General features: G+C 39.6%; 1 protein-coding gene across 1 annotated transcript in view; it reads left to right on the forward strand.

Moving 5' to 3' along the window:
- Positions 1–22117, forward strand: part of LOC124622143 (protein SMG5) — a 276199-nt gene that overhangs the window by 37458 nt on the left and 216624 nt on the right. Inside the window, exon 3 of the mRNA XM_047147775.1 lies at positions 15906–16068. Coding sequence (XP_047003731.1) covers positions 15906–16068 — 163 coding nt within the window. The remainder of the gene's footprint in view (positions 1–15905; positions 16069–22117) is intronic.

A 22117-nucleotide genomic window follows, 5' to 3' on the forward strand; every position in this document is an offset into this window, starting at 1 on the left:
CTCATGTTTTGCCTGTAGATTGCTGTTTTTATTTCAAAATGACAAGTTTTAGGCAATATCTCCCACCGTCAAATCTGTTGAGCAGTAGAAATAAATTACAATTGGGCTCTATTCCTGTGTTTGCAATATTACAAAGCTCAAGCTTTTTTCTACCTGATTACAATACAGAAGTTGTATGACCTGCCATACCTCGATAAAAGTTTTTTGAGCTTCCACCTGCTCAAACGGTTTAAAATTCATGAGCTTTTGATCAAGTACTCCTTGGCCATTGTCAAGTGGTGACTGTCATGTGGATGCGCAGTGAAAAAATTGACATGTATTGTGCTGGAGCGAGCTCCAGTGACATCACAAAGGCAGCAGCAACCAGAAGAAGGAAATTGCCACTTGACAATGGCCAAGACGTTCTCTTCCGAAAACTTGTGGATTTTAAACTAATTGGCGCATCAGGAAGCTAGAGAGAATTTTATTAGTATACATCACTGTGATATCGTGCATTTCTATATGCCATATCTTACAATGGAAAATCCAGGAAGGAGTATAACAATATCATGAAAAGGGTAGTTGCTACTCACCATATAGCAGAGATGCTGAGTCACAGATAAGCACAACAAAGACTGTCACATTATAAGCTTTCGGTCAACAAGTCCTTTGCCCTTTGTCAAAAATACACCCCCCCCCCCCCCCACACACACACACACACACACACACACCTCTCACACACGACTGCTGTCTTTGGCAGCTGAAGCCCTGCCAGAGACTGCAGCTGTGTGTGTGTGTGTGTGTGTGTGTGTGTGTGTGTGTGTGTGTGTGTGTGTGTGTCATTTACTTTTTGACAAAGGCCTGGTTGGCCGAAAGCTTATATTGTGACTGTCTCTTTGTTGTGCCCATCTGCGACTCAGTATCTCCACTGTATGGTGAATAGCACCTATCCTTTTCGTAATAGTGCCATATCTTGTAGTTAGAGAATAGCCAATCTTAAGGGAAGTTATCAGTTGCACTGTCATATACGAAAGACTTAATTGTGTGCTGTCTTTGTTGGTGTAGAATGCCTGTAGTGTTAAAAGAGTGCCTTTTACAGGTAATTGCAGGTTTAAAGTATAATACTGAAATAATAATATATAAATCATTCCAAAGAATTATACAGAAAACATTAATGAGGATTTACAAACACATTTTATCCCTTTCGCCGGCTGCGGTGGCCGTGCGGTTCTGGCGCTGCAGTCGGGAACCGCGGGACTGCTACGGTCGCAGGTTCGAATCCTGCCTCGGGCATGGGTGTGTGTGATGTCCTTAGGTTAGTTAGGTTTAAGTAGTTCTAAGTTCTAGGGGACTTATGACCTAAGATGTTGAGTCCCATAGTGCTCAGAGCCATTTGAGCCTCTTCTCTTTCAAGTAGACCATTGTAGAAGTAGCTGCATAAGTGCCAGCCTGAATGTAGTGTCACGCTGCAGTTTCCCCTATTATGTCAATTTCAACGCTGTCAGCAGATGGTGGACTGCCACAGCGGGCATATGGCAGAGCTTCTCATACTACCCCAATACCGTGAGATGATAAAAGCCAGAACAAAATTTCACAACAGAGTATTTAGCAGACATCCCATTGGTCCCTGAAGTTCGTTTTTTCCTAAAGTACCAAAAGGTACTTTTTTAAAATTTGATCCCGAAAGTCGTTTTCTTTTAATTTTAATAACCTCAGTGAAGCTTAATTGAGGCATCTTTCATATTACAACTGGCCTTAACTCTTTTTTTTTTCCCCAGCATTTTGGTTTCTTTCAGCTCTTGCACATAAAGTAAATCCCCTGTTGAGGGAACCACAGGGAGTAATGGTAGGAGGACATTGATGGTCGTGGGGCAAGGTAACATATGGGGAGACAGTGCTGCTGTGCAGTGCCAGATACTTTTGTGTGACATACACTCCATTTTTTTTTTACCATCAAATATCCATCAGAGACAGAATGTGTGGCTAGCCACTGAGAAATGTACTACTAATTTTGGTTGTGATCAGAAACATTCAATACTGCAGTACTGCGTCATTCTCGGTCACTGTATGTGCCAGTTGTGCCACACTGAATTTCGTAGGTGTGCCACAACCATTATATTAGCAAAAAAATAACAGCACTTTGGAAAGCTGCTGGAAAAGTATGTTGTTAGCTATGGCTATGAAAGATTATGATAATCACACTCAAAAGAATTAATTGGTATAGTAATTACTTTTGGATTAGCATTGTGTCATAAGATATTTTTTTAATGATTAGGAGTAAAGATGAGATTTGCATATGACATGTTATGCGAGTACTTTTCCCCAAGTTTAGTGGTGTAATGCCAGGAAAATAATTGAAAATAAAGTTAACAAATAATTTTGAACTTGTAGCTCACAGACAATGTGAGATACTGCAGATTTAAAAACATAATTTTTTCCAGGAATTCTTACACTGTATGAGAACCCTTAAGAGCAGGGATCTTTGAACTTTTAAAACTGTTCTTTTTGTCAGCCCACACCATACCGAAAATCGAATCGATAAGATAAGTTGTGATGTATCACTAGACTTGGACTAAAATTATGAATCACTTGCACTCAACAGTGTTATACTGGAGAGCGGTAGTGCTGTAACAACAAATGGCAGTTGTTAAGTTGGTGTTCATAGGACTTAGTAAATGCACTAAAAACAAATTTTAATATCCACCTATTTGCAGAATCGTCACTGTTCATGCAGTTAATGAAAGTGAATTTAAGTTAACAAACCAAATCATAAATTTTAACTATTCAAAGTTGGTGACATTTGGGCTACTCTCATTGCAGTGAAAGCTTCTGTGGGTGTAATAACACCATAGTACAGTTACATTGTGTAGTAATTGGCAAATGGTGGTACAAATGAGATCAACAAAACAGATAGGATATGCATTTTCATGGAAAAAAAAGTTAGTAAAATTTCAGAATATGGCTGAGAGTCAGTCAGCGAGTCTTCATTTACAATTTTAATGTGTACTGTACAGTCTCACTAAGACGTAGTGACCCTTGTCATCCTAGTTCTGTTAGGGAGAATTTACTAGACTGTTTGTACATAATTGAAGTGCTCAACATATTTAATTTAATTATATTCAGTCTTACAAATAAGCTCCAAATTAGAACGTAAACTTTGTAAAATATCCCACTGTAACAAAAGTTGTAAAAGCAATTTTGTTTGTCTTATGGTAGTGCTTCAGTAGAAAGAGGATTTTCTCTTTGTGGGCATGTTTTAATGAGTGATCAGGTAAACATGAGTAAACAAGGTTTGAATTTGAGGTTCAACATTTTTTCTGGTATGAAATTATACAACCATCAGGCCCACTTGCATCCTGTTACTGTTGGCTAGAAATGCATACAAAAGATACTTAGAAGAAAAAAGAAAAAAAAAGAAAAGAAAAAAAAAGGAAAAGAAAAGATGTTGAGCATTCGGAAAAAGCACAGAAAAGCTGAAGGTTAAAGCTGCTACTGATTTGAAAGAATTGTCAAAAACTTTATTGCAGAAAAATAAGGAAAAGGAAATCCAAGGAAAAGCTGCTAATCAAGTGCTTGAAGAAGCCACTAAGTGCATTGAAGAAGGAATTAAATGTAAAGATTATAAAGAAATCTCTCCAGCCCAAGGTATGCTAGCTGGAGTTAAAAAAATTAAAGTGGAGAAGCCAAAAAATCAGATCCATTTCAGAAGACATTAAATGAAAAACAAGGAAAACATCATCCTGCAGTAAGAAAGAGTAAACTGTACCTTTGTAATTGCCCAAATCTCTTATATTTAAATACGATGGTGATACCAAGACTATTTAATTTTGATTTATAATTTTAGTTTCTATTTGATTCACAGTTCTAGTATTACAATGTATAAAAAATGATAAAAAATTAAATAAAATAGTAAATGAGATGGAAGTTGTACTCTGTCAAAGTGACTATTTAAAAAAGTTACTTTCTTACATTACCTAATTGCAAATGGTGTAATACTTTTGTTGTGTAGATATTCTCCCACTCAACACTGGCTGAAGCCAGCAGCTGTGATAATGGTTTTCAAATTAAAAACAGCCTTGATTGCTATTTATTTATGTACTGCCAACATGTTTCACCCTTTTTGGTCATCTTCAGAACAATAGTTATGTGTGCTGATGTGTATAAATGAAACTATGAAGTCAAAATATTCAAACCCTAAGACTACGCTATGTGTATATATTATTCTGAAGATGCCTCAGAAAGATGAACAACACATTAGCAATAAAGAATTAAAGTATAATGAAGAGTGTACTGTATTTGCAAATTTTTGTTGTTCTTTCTTTTTTATATAATCTCTCATCTGGCTCATTTGGTAGGATTGTCCATTAAAAAGAAATTTATTGATGTCTTGTCTTTCATTTCTCTGTTGATCCTTCAAAAGTTCATTAGGCCCCCCCCCCCCCCTTTTTTTTCTTTTTTTTAAAAAAAAAGGTCCTTTGAGTCCCTATTTATTGTTAGATTTATGCTCAAAACACTGTAATACAATAATTACTTTGTGCAAAGTCACTTTGTTCATTCAGCAGGTGTCCCAGAGTTTTTAGCTGGTGGGTGTAAACCTCACGAGCATAAACTTCAAGTTCCTCTGGCAATTTCGAATAAAAAAATTTTGGAGCTCTGTGTAGTATCGCCGTAGTAGTTCTCCTGCTGTACAAAGGTCATGTTAGCACCCCAAAAGCTGCCACAATGATATTTATACTGGAATGTAAGTGAAACTGTAGTATATGACAGTGAAACTGGTAGTTCCATTAAGATTAGTTCCCCTGTAACTACGAGATACAGTAAGTTATACAACTTTTATATTATAATTAGATAGAAAAAAATTAGCTCTGTAATGTTGTAAACACATGATTGAAACACAGTTGTAATTTATTTATATTGCTCATCAGATCAGAAGCTGTGTGACATCATTTGAAACTGGTAAGTTTGAAATAAAATAGCCTTCGACAGACAGAAAAAGCCTGTTGCATGTTCCACAGTGTCAGAACACAGTAAATGTGCCAAAATTGTACTACAGATCAATGTGAATTATGTGGGTCTGTAATGCAGAGGATTTCTTCTCTTACCTTTCTTGGGTGTTGGTGTGGCTTGTGCATTTTCCAGTTTTTAGGTGCAGATCTTGTGTTGATCAAGCAGTTGTATAAACATCTATAAATGGAGCTATTTCATCAGCATACTCTGAAAAGAATCTAATTGGTGTGCAATCCGGACCAGAAGTCCTGCTTGAATTAAATGACTTAATTGTTTGCCTACACGGAGGGTATCTACTTCCAAATTAATCATGTTTGCAGGTGCTCATGATTAATTCTGGAGTATTTACTGCAGCTTCCATGGTGAAAGAATTTTGGAATAACTCTTTAGTGATGTTACCATTGATATCTTGCAGTGGAGGTATTTATTGTTTCTTACCACAGGTATACTTTATACATGACCAGAACTTTTTTAGGTTTTCTGCCAGATCTTTAGATTTGGAAACTATTAAAAGCATCTGACATTGAAGTCCACACAAACTTTATAGCATCTGTAAACTGGCACCGTTCCTGAAGATTTTGTGCTTTTTCTTTTGAATCTAGCATGTTTTTTTTCTTTGTTGCTGTAACACTGTCCTGACATGCTTTGTTTCCCTTGGTAGTCTGTTCCTTATGTTATTAATTTACTTTATGTAATACAGTCAGTTGCTTTAGCACTTTTTTTTTTAATGAGCCATATTTGATGATACTTATATAGTTAGTATGAAAAAAGTGGAAATTGTGTGTCAAAAATCCAGGATGGAATAATGACAATATTACGAAAAGATTGAGTTGCAGACAGGCACAACAGAAACATGCTAAAATGTGAGCTTTTGGCTGAAAGGCCTTCTTCTGAAGTAGACAAGGCATGCACATTCATGCAAGCACAACTTACACACACACACACTCAACTACCGTCTCTAGCCTCAGCGTCTGCTTCAGAAGAAGAAGGGCTTTTGGTCTTCACATGTTTAGCAATCATTTTATTGTGCTTGTCTGCGACTCAACCTCTCCTCTATATGGTGAATAGCAGTCTACCCTTTTCATAATAGTGTGTTCATTTTTGATGGATTTACACCTTGTGGTATTCATGACCTTGTGGTCACAAATCCTTGTGTCCATAATGACACTTTTTATTTCCTCCGGATTGTTTATTGCTAACAGGTTTTGTACATTATCACAACCATTTACACTGAAACTAATTGGCCAAATAAATTTTCTGAAAATTCATTTTGTACAACTTTGAATGATATTTCAACCAACAACTGATTTCAAACGTTCTTTGTCTACAAATTGATGGGGAATTGTGTGAGTTGAGCACATATTCAAAATGAGCTCATATTTAAAATGAGACTAAAATTTTCCTTGAATCTTTTAGGAACCATATCATGTAAGTCTGGACTTGGTAGAAGGAAACAATTATCATGCAATTTATTTTGGTTGTTGAGTACAGCTTCTACACATATTGACTCACAGCAGCTGTCTACTTCAGTTCCACTACAAGAGGAACTACATACAACAGCACCACCACCACCAACTGAATTTAGTGTATCCTTTATGTGCATCATTAAGTTCATCAGCTTAACTTATCTCTGAATTAAGCTTCAGTGATTTCTGGTAGTGCTTGGAGTTCTGGTTCTTTCCCAACTCATTTATGATAGTTTACAGCTATAATACTACTATTTTCTAGGATCACCTTTCTGGTTCTTTCTCAACACAGCTGTGATAATTTGCAACTATAGTACTGACATTTTCCCGGTCTACCTTTTTCCTGTGTACATTGTGAGCTCCACCGTTATCTACAAACAAGATGATGGTCTTTATCACTTCAGATAGCCTTTGGAAGCCAGACGGAAATTTTTCTGTCCTGAAGTGACATTGTGACATGAGCCAAGACATGCAGTTGGCTGTGCCCTGTGCTCTTTGTGGCAACCAGAAGGACTCATACCAAATCTTTGATAACATAAGATTGCATATTGGATTTCTTCCTGTCTTTGGCAACATTATCCCTAAGGGGCCCTTATCATACACCTAACGCTGGATCTCCCAACCTCCGCTAGTACTACCTTTGTCAATCCTCGGCCCTTGCAAGACAGGATGAGCCCTCTAGAACAGAGAAAATGAGTGCAGTTTGGAAAGGATAGTTACCATATACAGATATTGCCAGAAAGTTGATTGTCAGGGAAACCAAAGAGACCTTTTGATCACCCTCCCAGAAAGTCTTTCTCTGCTTGCCACATCTTGAAACCACTTCCCACTTGACCACAGGTTGACCACAGCAGTAGACCTGTTGGGACATTTGGGACTTGCTGGACATCCCTCGAATACTCACGCCTAGGCCTCCTCAGTGATGCTACATTTTTGTATCTTCTGCATTTGCCAATTAAATTCAGTATGCCATGTCAGGCATTTCTATTGTGCTTTGTCTCTTTGAATAGTTGTTCCTGTGCATTTTACTATACACCATGTATTCAGCAACAAGAAGCTACCTTCTCTCTGTATATATTTCATGAGTATATGTCTTATATTTTGGTCACATCTTTTAAATTATCTCGAAAAAATGAGAATTCTTTTAGAAATCCAATGTTATTCGCCGCCGCCGCCCCCCCCCCCCCCCCCATCTCTCTCTCTCTCTCTCTCTCTCTCTCTCTCTCTGTGTGTGTGTGTGTGTGTGTGTGTGTGTGTGTGTGTGTGTGTGTGTGTGTAAAATATGTACTATATATTAAAAACAAAGGTTCTATGACTTACCAAACGGGAAAGTGCTGGTAGATAGACACAATAAAAACACACACACACACACACACACACACACACACACACACACACACACAATTGCAAGCTTTCGCAACCAACGGTTGCTTCGTCAGGAAAGAGGGAAGGAGAGGGAAAGATGAAAGGATGTGGGTTTTAAGGGAGAGGGTAAGGAGTCATTCCAATCCCGGGAGCGGAAAGACTTACCTTAGGGGGAAAAAAGGACAGGTATACACTCGCACACACACACATCCATCCACACATATACAGACACAAGCGGACATATTTAAAGGCCTTGGAATGACTCCTTACCCTCTCCCTTAAAACCCACATCCTTTCCTCTTTCCCTCTCCTTCCCTCTTTCCTGACGAAACAACCGTCGGTTGCTTAAGCTTGAAATTTTGTGTGTGTGTGTTTTTTTTTATTGTGTCTATCTGCCAGCGCTTTCCCGTTTGGTAAGTCATGGAATCTTTGTTTTTAATATATTTTTCCCATGTGGAACGTTTCTTTCTATTTAAAATATGTACTATGTACACTTAATCATTACAAAAAGGTTAGATGGCTAGATTGCTACTCACTGTAAAGATGACACATTCAATTGCAGACCGGCACAGTGGAAAGACTGTAACACTCTCAGCTTTCAGCCAAAGCCTTCTTCAGAAAAGAAAGGAAAGCACCCACAATCCACACAAGTAGGCACACCTCATGCACACATTCTGGTATTCTGGCCTGATTAATTAGAAAGCCGACCAGAAAGCATGAACCTAAATGACAACTGCTGGGCAGCGCTCTTAATGTTTATGATCACTGTTGCCATGACCTCATCGCTGGGCATGGGCCACGCGCCACATGTCAGCCCATTGATGCCCATGGCCATGCTCACAGCATGGGGTCGAGGACCTCAGTCGTGTTCCGACTGCACTCTCATTTATTAATTATACACAGCATTGTTTGGTTCTTGCTATTGGTATGTCTAAGACTCATGATCTGGTTTCCACTTCATACTTGTTGTTCTGTCATGTTGTCTTGTTCGCCCATCGCCATTGTTATCTTTTGTGCTTTTCGGTGACACCGTCGACACCCTCGGCTGCTCGGCCGGCGTCTCCTGCTAGTGCTGCAATTACGGTTACTATTATTGCCAAAAAGATAAAATGTTAATGGCATCTTATGAATGCAAAATTTGTGCAACTTGTGAAACAGTAACAGCAACAGCTTCTCGTGCATCAGTAATTGCAACAGCAGTTCCAACAGCAAACCGACGTACTACGTCAGGAAAATCACCTTTTATCACAATGCTTGCAGGTGCAGGATTCACAGCCTGTTCATTCTGTGGTCGTTTCCCAGGTGGAGTCCTGTCCATCCCTGTTTGTGCTGTTTAACGACACCAGGGAATGTTAGGACATGTATTTGCAATGGCTGAAACAGCACTTTGCTGCTTCTTGGGTTTCTGATGTTGCTCTCTCCAGTGGTCACTATTCATTTCTCGGGCTTCCCCAAAGACTTTTTGCTACTAAAGAAGCTGGCTCCCATCTCAAATCCGATTGCCTCATGTTCGAGGAGATGTGTTCATTGCTGTCAAACTATTATTCACAATGATTCTGTGTTGTCACATTGTGCCTTAAGTTCCATAAATACCACAAGCAACCAGGTCAGTCATACTACTCGTGGGAGACAGATTTGCAAGGACCGAGTTCATGTGATTTCAATTGTGTCTTGCAAAACCTCATATGTGGATTCCTTGATTCGTGGTGTGGTGATCCAATTGGCTCCCGATGTGGAAGTACAAACTGCGTCCCCAAGCTGGACGATCTTTTTTTGGACGATATTTTTAAAATGGCAGATTCTTTCGAAATTTCACAAGCAGCAAATGAACGCCTTAGAGCTTATCCCCAGATAGCTGTGGTTCATCCTCCGTCAAGGGGTCAAAATTCTCGTATGTCCATTTCCCAATGACAGTGTCGTGATTCATCACTTACAAAGGTGTCAGTAGGCTCTGAGCAGCCACTCAAACCATGTCAGCATAAGCAGTGGAGGCTCCCATCTTGTCTTGAATGTTTCACAATGTACCAGCGTGCAATCTGTTCAGCCTCACTCACCACTTGCGGAAAGGTATGGTCCGTGAACTCCAGGTCATTCTTCCCTAGGACAGTCCACCTGATACCAAGTTGTTTATTGATCTCGTGACTCTAAATTAGGATGTTTGTTTCCAAGCAGACACAGAAGCAACAGTTTCCCTGGTGAACCTCACGATGTATGCTCGTCTGGGCTACCCAGCATTGACCTGTCCTCCTGCAAGTTGGTTGCATAAGTTGACAGCTCCGTTCCCCTCAGAAGTCAGTCCACAACTGCGGCAGCTTACAAGTAGGTTACGTAGAATAACACCAAAATAAAAATTTATTTGCGAAGAAAACGCACCATTTACAACAACAAAACACACTGCATAAACAAGTGTATGTTGACATCAAAATGTTTCAGACTATGCAATACTTTTTAACAACAAACTACTTTTGATGCATCTTTCTTGTGAGCCTCATTTTGATGAGCATGATGTCAAAACTGTTTACATTTCTAACAGTTTGCTGGAAAAGTTGTGAATGGTGATTTGAGAAGCATTACTTTCAAAGTAAATTTCCTTTTATGCGAAATAAATTATGTTGCATGTGATGAATTTCTTAAATCACGGAATGTTGGACACTCATTCCAATTTAATGCTGAAGACCAGCCACTTAGAGAAAATTCAGGCCCAGAAGACCAGTCATTTATGCCAGTGTTTAAAATTCTATTGGCACATTTGTGTTTAATATATCTGTAAGGGTAAAACGTGCTAAAAAAAGATCAAGTTTCAAAGTTTGTCTTTCATATTTATTTTAGTTATTTCATAGATTACAAATTATTCAGTAACAACGGCAACAAGTATAATTATCCTTTTAACGAAATGTGCAAACTGAGTTCTTGAGCAATTGCTCATATAATTGGCCTGTCTATGGAAAAGTCGAAGTGCTGTACGGAACACGTATTTATCCAGGTAACCCATGAAATGTTCATTAACAGCAGTGAATTTGTAATTGTGCTTGTCTGAAATTTCAGCTGCTGCAGTTTAAGCTGTGCACTTAGGATCCTGCGTAACAACACACTCGGAAAAACAGCAAACAATTTTTGACAACTAATATTATAAGTGAAAGCTTAGCTTTTCTTGTAGTTATACTTTGTTAATTTAAACTATTGACTTATCCTATTTGTCTGCTCACACTGCTTAACAAAGATGTTGTTATTGGCTGACAACATCATGAGTCCTATGCCTGTAATATCTGCTGTCGTTGGATGGCGAGATCACATGACATAAGCTGTGGTTGGCTGATAAAAACACGTTTCAATCTCAACTTCAGTGCTTCAGAAGCTACATTGCTGTATTTGATGGAATTTGTTTGGATCTCTTCATAATACAAAAATATGCATTTTAAGTGGTGCCACACAGCAAAGATCTTTTCAAAAGGTGCACTTTTTTCTGTGTTTTGTTTCCATAATGTTGGGAAGTTCTATACCTGCGCATAAAACAGTCACCAGTCAAAGGATTACTAAGTTTCACTGCTCCTATGGGAAGTATATTGTCACTTAACAGAGAAAATATGTGCTTTCATCAGGCGTGTGGCTCATTTTTACCCAGGAAAAAGTATATTTTCACCAGAGAAAATGTGTATTTTTAACCAGTACATCCGCAAAAAACATAGACCTTTTTTTTCTGGTCTGCGTATACAACTGCAACATTTCTGGCCTAAATGCCTTCTCTTGTTTGGGTTTGCCGTCACGGACAAAGTTCAGGTCATCTTGCGCATGGGTCCCTTCCAGGAACTTTATCTTTGTGCCTCTTTTGAATCTGTCAAACCTGGTCTGGGATGCAATACCAATTTCGAGGTGCATACAGATGCAGTGCCCTGTTTCTGTTCGGCACATCTGCTTCTGGTCTTTCTATGGACGGCGGTTAAGCTTGAATTCAATTGCCTTCATGAAGCTGGGGTAATTGAACTTGTCAAAACTAATGCTTGGGCTACACCACAGGTAGCGGTTGAGAAGCCAAATGGCTGCCTCCGGCTCTCTGGAGATTTTGGGTCAACAATCAATGCCCGTGTCACCAGTGAATATTTTTCTAAGATTGACCTGACCAATGCTTATTTGCAGATCCCACATTATGGTCATCAGTACTGACTTTGGCTTGTACAAATATGAGCATTTGCCCTTTGGGATCTCTCCCACTCTGACAGTCTTACAGAGTTACCTCGAACAGTTAACTATTTCCATTCCCCCTTGTATGCATTATCTAGACGACTCAATTATTACGAGTGCTAAGCGCCAAGACCACCTGCTCTACCTCTGCACCCTCTTTATTACATTGTGTGACATTACAATGGCTGACATCGAAATAAGTGTCCAAGGAATAGAAAAGCAACTGGAATCACTCAACAGAGGAAAGTCCACTGGACCTGACAGGATACCAATTCGATTCTACACAGAGTACGCGAAAGAACTTGCCCCCCTTCTAACAGCCGTGTACCGCAAGTCTCTTGAGGAACGGAAGGTTCCAAATGATTGGAAAAGAGCACAGGTAGTCCCAGTCTTCAAGAAGGGTCGTCGAGCAGATGCGCAAAACTATAGACCTATATCTCTGACGTCGATCTGTTGTAGAATTTTAGAACATGTTTTTTGCTCAAGTATCATGACGTTTTTGGAAACCCAGAATCTACTATGTAGGAATCAACATGGATTCCGGAAACAGCGATCGTGTGAGACCCAACTCGCTTTATTTGTTCATGAGACCCAGAAAATATTAGATACAGGCTCCCAGGTAGATGCTATTTTTCTTGACTTCCGGAAGGCATTCGATACAGTTCCGCACTGTCGCCTGATAAACAAAGTAAGAGCCTACGGAATATCAGACCAGCTGTGTGGCTGGATTGAAGAGTTTTTAGCAAACAGAACACAGCATGTTGTTATCAATGGAGAGACGTCTACAGACGTTAAAGTAACCTCTGGCGTGCCACAGGGGAGTGTTATGGGACCATTGCTTTTCACAATATATATAAATGACCTAGTAAATAGTGTCGGAAGTCGCATGCAGCTTTTCGCGGATGATGCTGTAGTATACAGAGAAGTTGCAGCATTAGAAAATTGTAGCGAAATGCAGGAAGATCTGCAGCGGACAGGCACTTGGTGCAGGGAGTGGCAACTGACCCTTAACATAGACAAATGTAATGTATTGCGAATACATAGAAAGAAGGATCCTTTATTGTATGATTATATGATAGCGGAACAAACACTGGTAGCAGTTACTTCTGTAAAATATCTGGGAGTATGCATGCGGAACGATTTGAAGTGGAATGATCATATAAAATTAATTGTTGGTAAGGTGGATACCAGGTTGAGATTCATTGGGAGAGTGCTTAGAAAATGTAGTCCATCAACAAAGGAGGTGGCTTACAAAACACTCGTTCGACCCATACTTGAGTATTGCTCATCAGTGTGGGATCCGTACCAGATCGGGTTGACGGAGGAGAGCGGCGCGTTTCATCACAGGGTTATTTGGTAACCGTGATAGCGTTACGGAGATGTTTAACAAACTCAAGTGGCAGACTCTGCAAGAGAGGCGCTCTGCATCGCGGTGTAGCTTGCTCGCCAGGTTTCGAGAGGGTGCGTTTCTGGATGAGGTATCGAATATATTGCTTCCCCCTACTTATACCTCCTGAGGAGATCACGAATGTAAAATTAGAGAGATTAGAGCGTGCACGGAGGCTTTCAGACAGTCGTTCTTCCCGCGAACCATACGCGACTGGAACAGGAAAGGGAGGTAATGACAGTGGCACGTAAATTGCCCTCCGCCACACACCGTTGGGTGGCTTGCGGAGTATAAATGTAGATGTAGATGTAGGGCTCAAATGCCGCCTATACAAATGTCAGGTTTCTTTTCCAAGAGCAAGTGGAATACCTCGGACACTTGCTCAACAAAGAAGGGATTCAGCCCACTGACTGCACTGTTTTGGCTATTGACTCACTCTCATATTCCTAAAACCTACAGGGGCTGCAGGCTTTTTAGGTAAGGTGAATTATTATTCTATGTTCCTCCACCAAGCAGCATATTTTATGAACCCACACAACGAGTTGCAGAGAAAGAGCATTCCGTTCGGTAGTTGGCTGCCTGTGAGGGCTCTTTCATCCAACTGAAGCACACGTTACACTCAGCACCCTGCCTTACACCCTTTGCTGCATCGTGTCCCTTGTGCTGGCTGATGACACTTCTCCCTACAGCATTTGTGCAGTGCGGTCGGACTGCAACAATGACGGTACTGAGCAACCCATCATTTATACACCGAAGACAATGCCTACACAAAGAAATTACTCACAGATCGAGAAAGAGACTTTTGGGGTGATATTTGCCATTAAGAAATTCCATATGTATCTCTTTGAGACTGAATTTACCCTCATTGCTGACCACAAACTGTTGGTTGTGCTCTTCTTGGGTTACAGAGGGGACGGCTCAGAGGCTCCAGAGTTGGGCTGTTTTCCTTAGTTCTTACAATTACACCATTAAGTACAAGCCTACTATGCAATATGCAAACACGGATGAACTCTCTCATGTACTCTTAGGATCAGAACCCAGCATTTGACCAACAGGAGCTCTTCCAGTATCCACACTAATGCAGAATGTCAATGTGCCGTGATCTTGTCTTACGGTGTGTCATGTACTACGTGCTGCGTGGGAGGCCCACTTTTTTTTTCCAAATCAGATAATACAGAACTCTGTGCCTGCGCCCATCTTTCACACCATTTGTTTGTGTCTCTGATGTTCTCATGCTGGTTTTGGAGGGGGAATACGCACCGCAATGTCATCCCAACTACCTTACACCCTCATATCTTGGAACTCCTCCATTGTGGACACTGAGGTATGTCACAGATGAGAGCCTTTGTTAGCCGATATGCCGTGACTGAACAAAGACGTGGAGGCTATGGTGTGCAGTTATTTGGTGTGTGTCCAACATCAAGCTGTTGCTCCTGTCTCCCCCTGCCTGCCTGTTCAGCCCGCCTTTTCGCCCCTACACCAACGACGATGTGGAGCGAATGGTGTGTACATTTAAACAACAAATGTTGAAATCAGTGAGCATATCCACCACGGCACCAGCATGCGCAGTGTCTGTAGGTGTACAGGACCACCCACGTCCATGACTGCCAGAGCTCCTCAGTAGGTGACAACCACATACTCTCATCCTCCTCCTCCTCCTGGCACGACAGCCCTCAAAACCCATGATCCAACACAGTGGATGATACCCTCCAAATTCAGTGGTCTGGGAATTTTCCTGTGGACCAAAACCTTTGTGGGTGCCAGCTATGGTAGTTGATACTCCATGGGGTTTGGAGTGTCGACTCACCAACCAACACCGTCCCTGCCTGCTGACTGTGCCAGCATTGGTGGGTCACTCATAGTTGGAGAGCCCACCATTGCAAACTCGTCAATCACACAAGTACAATTTGCAATACAGAGCATCATTGGCAGTTCCTATGTATGCATATTTGAAGATTGAGACCTCACCGCCTGATCCATTCCCTCAATAGTTGTCTCCCACACCGCTGTTCCCTAATGAATTGCCCGTCGTAACGCTTTTCTTCTCCCAGCTGGCAGGCTCCTGTGCCAGAGCACGGATCGGGACACTTAACTGTGCCACCAGTTCACTTCCAAAATGTCCTCGCCTCAGTGCTAGGCGCAGGTCACATCCCACGCGCCAGCGTGATGGATGCATGCTTGTGTGAATGTGAGTCTGGCTAGAGCGGCCAGCAATAGTGGTCATGTGTGCATGAGGTGTGACAGCTTGTGTTCATTTGTGTGTGTTTTCCTTTCTTTTCTGACGAAGGCTTTGGCTGCAAGCTAACTTGTAACAGTCTTTTTTTTGTGCCTGTCTGCAACTCAAAGTATCATCTTTATAGTAAGTAAAGATCCATCCTTTTCTTCATTGTTGATATTCCAACCTGGGCTTTCCATTGTTATACATTATTTCATACAGTGTATACATAATTTCTGATAAATATAATGTATACTCATTAGTAGGAAAAGCTGATTAATCTAATTGAGATGTTCTTTTTGCTAAGGAAAAATGGAGCCCATCTGATAGAGCGAAAATTCTGATGCATTTGAGTTCTGCTACTGGATACTATCTACATGTACTCTTCCGTTTGCAAGTAGATTATGACATGGATCTTCGGAGCATAGTTGATTTTCCAGCAATATTGGACAACACATTACATCTGCAAGGTAGGTTACCTATAGTGCATGTGTACCAACCTTTTAACCCTTAAATGCATGATTTTTTATTTCATGCTGTAAAAATCGCCATGTTTAGTTTATAGGGCCTACATTACGAAAAAAATATTGAAAAAATTTTTTAATTAAGTTAACAAAGCATTATTGTTGACAGTCGCTACAAACGCAGAAACAGACCTAATTTCAAATCTATTGTAAAGACACTCGAATTAACTGTCTACATCATATCTACTTACGTTTTCAAAATAAAAAAGTAATTTTCAAACCCACAAATTGGTGCACAAACACAAAAAAAAGTGTCTACTTTCTGCCAAAACACATGCACGGCAGTACATCCACGAGGCTGATTGTCGAACTGTTTCTGTTCATTCTGCCATTTATGATCGCTATGAAGACCTAGTAGCAGCTTAGCAGCTGCAGTAGTGTGTATACACTTAACTACATAACGAATGTGTTACAAAATGTTGCTCAGTATAGGATACATCGAAGAAATGAAGTCTGTAGCTGATCAGCTACACTATGCATGAAATGGTTAAAAACATATTGCTTTAAATGAAAGTTGTGTTCTTCCTAAACTACGGATTACTTAGATGATAGAGCAAGCACCCAGAAGGAACCTTTATCATGGAACAGTACAAAAGCGGCAAAGATATACTTAAGGAAAGAAATCACACTTTTCGTTCCCTCATCAGTATGATTTTTGCTGTGCGGTAGTTTACAAACTGTCTCAGAATTTATACCTGCTGCACTGCTCATCATTTCAGAGTTAAATTGTACGGATGTCTCATTGATGTGTCTGTGTACTTTCCCTTTCCATCTCTTCAGTTTTTTAGTCAGATGTGAGGAATGAGAAAAGAACTGGTTGTTATAAATTGTTGTGTATTGGAACAACAATTACAAAACAAGAAGTCCCACTATTCCACATAGTTTCTGCTATTTCGTAGTCAATTGTATTATGGATGGGAAGTTTGGTGAGTCCTGCGTAATATGGGTTGCTGGAATGTGTATGCAGTCATTGAATGGGAAACTGGTACACTGCTAATCATATTCAAACCACTTGCATCCCAGCACCTTCTTAAATGATCCTGCCGTGTGGAAATCACATTGTGAGAGATGTGACATATCTAACGTTCCTATAGGGAAGATTTTCAAACACAAATCATGGTAGTTCGGCCAAGTACTGTCTGTCTGCATTACACTGCAGGGCTTGGCAGTGTATATGCTGGCATTCAGAATTTGCACAGTGTCGCCTTATGGATTGTGGTAATTGATATATACTTTACAAAAATGTTTTAGGAGTTGGATCATGATAACTGTTATTTATTGCTGGGTGATCTGTACACACAGCATTGTGATGGATCTTTTCTTCATCAGTCAGTGAGCTACACACTTTAGAATGAAATTGCAGTCCATTATCAAATAGTTTGGTTGAATGGTCTTTAGATTGTAGACACCTTGGTATCCTGACTTAAGTCACATTATTTTATAATTTTTTTGTACTCGCCAAGATATGTTATCAAAGATCACTTGTTTCTCAATTCCTCCGGACCAAAACGTCCAAAACTGATAAGGGTATATTTCTACATCCACATACATACTCCACAAACCGCCATGTGGTGCTTGGTGCAAGGTACCTTGTAGTGCTATTAGTCATTTTCTTTCCTGCTTCACTCCAGAATAAGTGAGGGAAAACAGCTGTATAAGCTTCTTTACAAGCCCTAATTTCTGTTATCTTTTCTATGTGATTTCTATGCAAAATATATGTTTGCGGCAGAAGAATTGTTCTGCAATTGGCTTCAAATGCCGATTCTCTAAACTTTCTAAATAGTTGTCCACGAAAAGAACATTGTCTTCGCCCTACGGAATTCCACTTGAGTTCACGAAGCACCTCTGTTATACTTGCGTGTTGGTCGAACCTGCCAGCCTGCCATTGAATTGCTTTGATGTCGTTTTTTAATCTGACGTGGTGAGGATCCTAACACTCTTAAACATGAAATATAAAACTTCAACTGTTCCTTTGCTGTCTTCTGTAGCCACACCAGACAGGTCAGTGAGTTACTGGATAGAAAGCCTCCAACCCACTTAGTGATTTCACATGAGAGTATAATTTTCTCAAGTTCTCAGCAAGACCTTTGACTAAGGTATGCTTGTGATAGTTTTTGTATGCTTTGCACATTATCTTTTTAAAGGCACACTAATTTCTGCTAGCTTTTGCCTCCTGTCGTTCGGGTGTTCTTTTTTGAACTGAGAATGCAAAAGTGTCTGATTCCTCGCCATTAATCCACTTGCTTCGCACATATTTCTCCAGAGCATCATTTACAATCCCTGTAAACTTTGACCATAATTCCTCTATGTCCATCATATTGGAAGTAATTGATGTCCATTCGTTACCTAAGTGGGATGCTATTTAATCGTATTTTCAATATTGTATTTTGGCTTGCAAAGTCTCCACAATTCCTAGTTTTAAGTCTGTGCTACAATACAAGATGTCGCCATAAATTAAGTAATATTATTGAATTTTAGTTTCTGTTTCATATTGATACATTGTTTTGATCATTTTTAATATCTCATCTGCTTCTTGCTCTGCTTTGATATTACATAGAGAAGTATGAATTTTTGACTCTCCATACATACCTCTTATAAAGTTAACCTTGATCTCTCTTCTCTGACACATGGGATCTCAGTACAAACATCTTTTAAATATTGCAGAAGATGTGACAAAGCATCAGGCACCACATTTATTCCATCAGGAATGTACTGGATATCACAGCTGAATCCCTGGAGGGTGATGACCCATCTAGCAAGTCGTATATGTATTAATTTGCACTGAAGGAGAAGAGATAATGCCCTATAATTTGTTTGAGCAATGCTGGGCTGCCCAACCATAAAATAGCAGAATTAGTCAAAGCCTTAAAAAATCGCAAGTGCTTCGTGCTCTGTCTAACACTATTTCCTTTCCCACACTGACAAAACTTGACTTGCGAACGTGATCATATGACGTTGTACCTGATCATTTTCACTGAGTAGTTGATATAAAGTGGCTCCCAAGTCCAGATACTGTAGTGTCTCTCTCGAGATAGAATGATATATCAAGGTCTGCTGGTACAGTAGTGGAGCTTCTAAGAATTGCTTCTTGATATCATCTAACGCTTCCTCTTGGCCAGTTCCCAAGTGCAAACTGAATTCTTCCTAGTTAATTGCTGTAAAGCAAGCAGTAACAAGCCATACACTTTTAAGAAAATGCTTGTAGTATCCACAAAAACTGAAATATGATTGAAGTTGGTTTTTACAGGTTGGTAGTGAAAAATTTTGAATTGCTCCTAATTTCTTCAGATCAGACTCAGTCCTGCAGACAAGATGGCATGTCTCATGAATTGCATCTTCTTGCAAATTTAAAATTTTTCAGATTGAGTGTCACTGCAGCCGATTTAAATGTTGTTAAATCTTTATTTAGTGTATTTTTGTGCTCCTGCCATGACATGGATGCAGTCAAAATATCATTGACAAACACTGTTACATTCTGCAAAAGCTTCTCCCCAAGAGTCACGTCCAAAGGTCAAACAAATGCTGCTAATGAAATGTTTAAACCGAATGTAATCTGCTTGAAGTTGTAGCATCTTCTGTAGTGCAAGAATGCATTAACTTTCAGTTTCTTGCCTCCAGTTCCAACTTCCTATAACTATTTGTCACGTCCAAATTATTAAGATAGATCTCGCTGAGGCTGAGTGACGTGATTAGTCCAACGTAGTGGTCTTTTTTTTTTTTAATTACACTAGTCAACAGCCATTTTGCATTTGGGATGTGATACATCAACTATTATTATTTTGGTGTGTAGAATCTGAATATACCTTTCAAAATGTTCTAGCATGTATCATTTTTGAGTTTTTAAAGGCTTTTTATTTTTCGTATTCAGTATTTCGCGTTTTGCTGTTCTTCTGTTTTGATGTTCAATTGTTTGTTTTTTATTTCCATAGGAGAGCTAGAAGATCTACAAATCATCCGTAAATGTTAAGTGTGTTTCCTGTGAAAGATAGTGCAAATTTTTCTGTTTAGAATTCACTCTAAGAAAAATGGCAACTAGTAAATCTCGTTGCTGTCTAAACCATCCCAACAACTTTTGTTATGTGTGTGGGAAATTCACTGCAAAAGCCCAAAGAAAACCAATCACTGATTTGGTTAAGAAGGCATAAAAATTGTATTTTGATTGTCCTGTTGGTGATCAAGATAAAAATTTTGCACCTCACATTGCCTGCATAACCTGTACTGCAGACTTAACCAAGTAGTTGAAAGGAAAATACCGAACCATGCCGTTTGCTGTTCCGATGGTGTGGTGTGAGCCTAATGACCATTATTCAGACTGTTACTTCTCTCTTACAAATATTCTGGGACATTCAAGCAAAACTAGACATAAAATACAGTATCCGAATGTATTGTCAGTGCATTTGCCTGTGCCCCATGATAAGGGGTTGCCTTTTCCTGTCTGTAACTTGAAAGCCACAGAACCAGATACCATGTCAAGTAAATCAGAAAGTATTGAACATATAGAAGAGTACTGTCTTCAATATTATGACACTTTGCCTCAGCTCTTTAATCAAAAGGAATTGAACAATTTGGTTTGCCATCTAAAACTTTCGAAACAGCAAGCTGAACTCTTGGGGTCGAGACTGCAACAATGGAACCTTCTAGCTCCAGGGACAAAAATTTCCTGTTTCAGATCAAGAGGTGCTTCCTTCATTCAGTATTTGAATATGCAGAATTCAATGTTTGTATGTAGAGACGTCAATTGTCTGATAATGCAGCTAGGTGTACAATATAAGCCACAGGAGTGGCGACTATTTATTGACTCCAGTAAAACCAGCTTGAAAGCAGTGCTACTGAATGATGGCAATGCATTTCCATCTTTACCTTTTGCTTACACAGTAGACATGAAAGAAACTTGTGAAACCATCGCTTTGCTGCTTGAGGCAATCAAATATAAGGATCATGAATTGCAGCTTTGCTGTGATTTAAAAGTTGTTGCACTCCTTACAGGTTTACAGGCTGGATTCATGAAATACTGCTGCTTTTTGTGCCTTTGGGACATCCGTGACACCAAGAACCACTATACAGTCAAGGAATGGTCTGTAAGGAAGTCATATGTTCCTGGAAATGTAAATGTGAACAATACTCCGTTGGTTGAGCCTGATAAAATCATTTTGCCTCCCCTTCATATCAAGTTGGGCCTTATCAAGAACTTTGTAGAAGCTTTGGATCAAAAAGGTGAGGCCTTCAATCACGTAAAAGAAAAGTTTCCCAAATTAAGTGAGCTGAAAGAGGATATAATTGTTGCATCACAAATAAGAAAATTGCTAAAAGATCCAACCTTTGATACCAAACTCCCAGATATCCAATTAGCTGCTTGGTCTTCTTTTAAAGCAATTGTGAAGGGCAACAGAAAAGACAAAAACTATGTTACTATTGTGAATTATCTTTTTAGACAACTATAAGAACATGGGGCGTAGAATGTCGCTTAAAATTCACTTTTTACATTCTCACCTTGATTTCTTCGCGGAAAGTTAGGGAGCCGTAAGTGATGAGCATGGTGAACGCTTTCACCAAGACATTCTTACCATGGAACTCTGTTACCAAGACCATTGGAGCCCTTCAATGATGGGTGACTACTGCTGGAGTCTTGACAGGGGGTGTGATGAAACGGCAAACAAAAGAAGAGCTCCATCTTCGCATTTTTCAAAAACCAAAGACGATTAACGGTGAAAATATCTTCTGAACTAATTTGGACCTTTTATTGGCATCATGCCCGTGTATACAGACAAAATAGTATTGATTTCAAACATTCTGAATGCGTATTTTTGTTTTTCTTAATTGTGTCAATTTTCACTATTACCATTTTTTATTCTGCTGTGTATCTAGGAAATGTAACATCATAGAGAAAAACTGATTTTACCCGTGTATTCAGCACCCCAAATTAGGCAAATCCACCCATTTACAAACCAGATTCCGGAAAAATGTTTAAATTTGTTAACTAGTGTTAGTGTATGTA

Source organism: Schistocerca americana, chromosome 7 (assembly GCF_021461395.2).
Source record: "Schistocerca americana isolate TAMUIC-IGC-003095 chromosome 7, iqSchAmer2.1, whole genome shotgun sequence".
In the NCBI taxonomy this organism is placed as follows: Eukaryota; Metazoa; Arthropoda; class Insecta; order Orthoptera; family Acrididae; genus Schistocerca; species Schistocerca americana.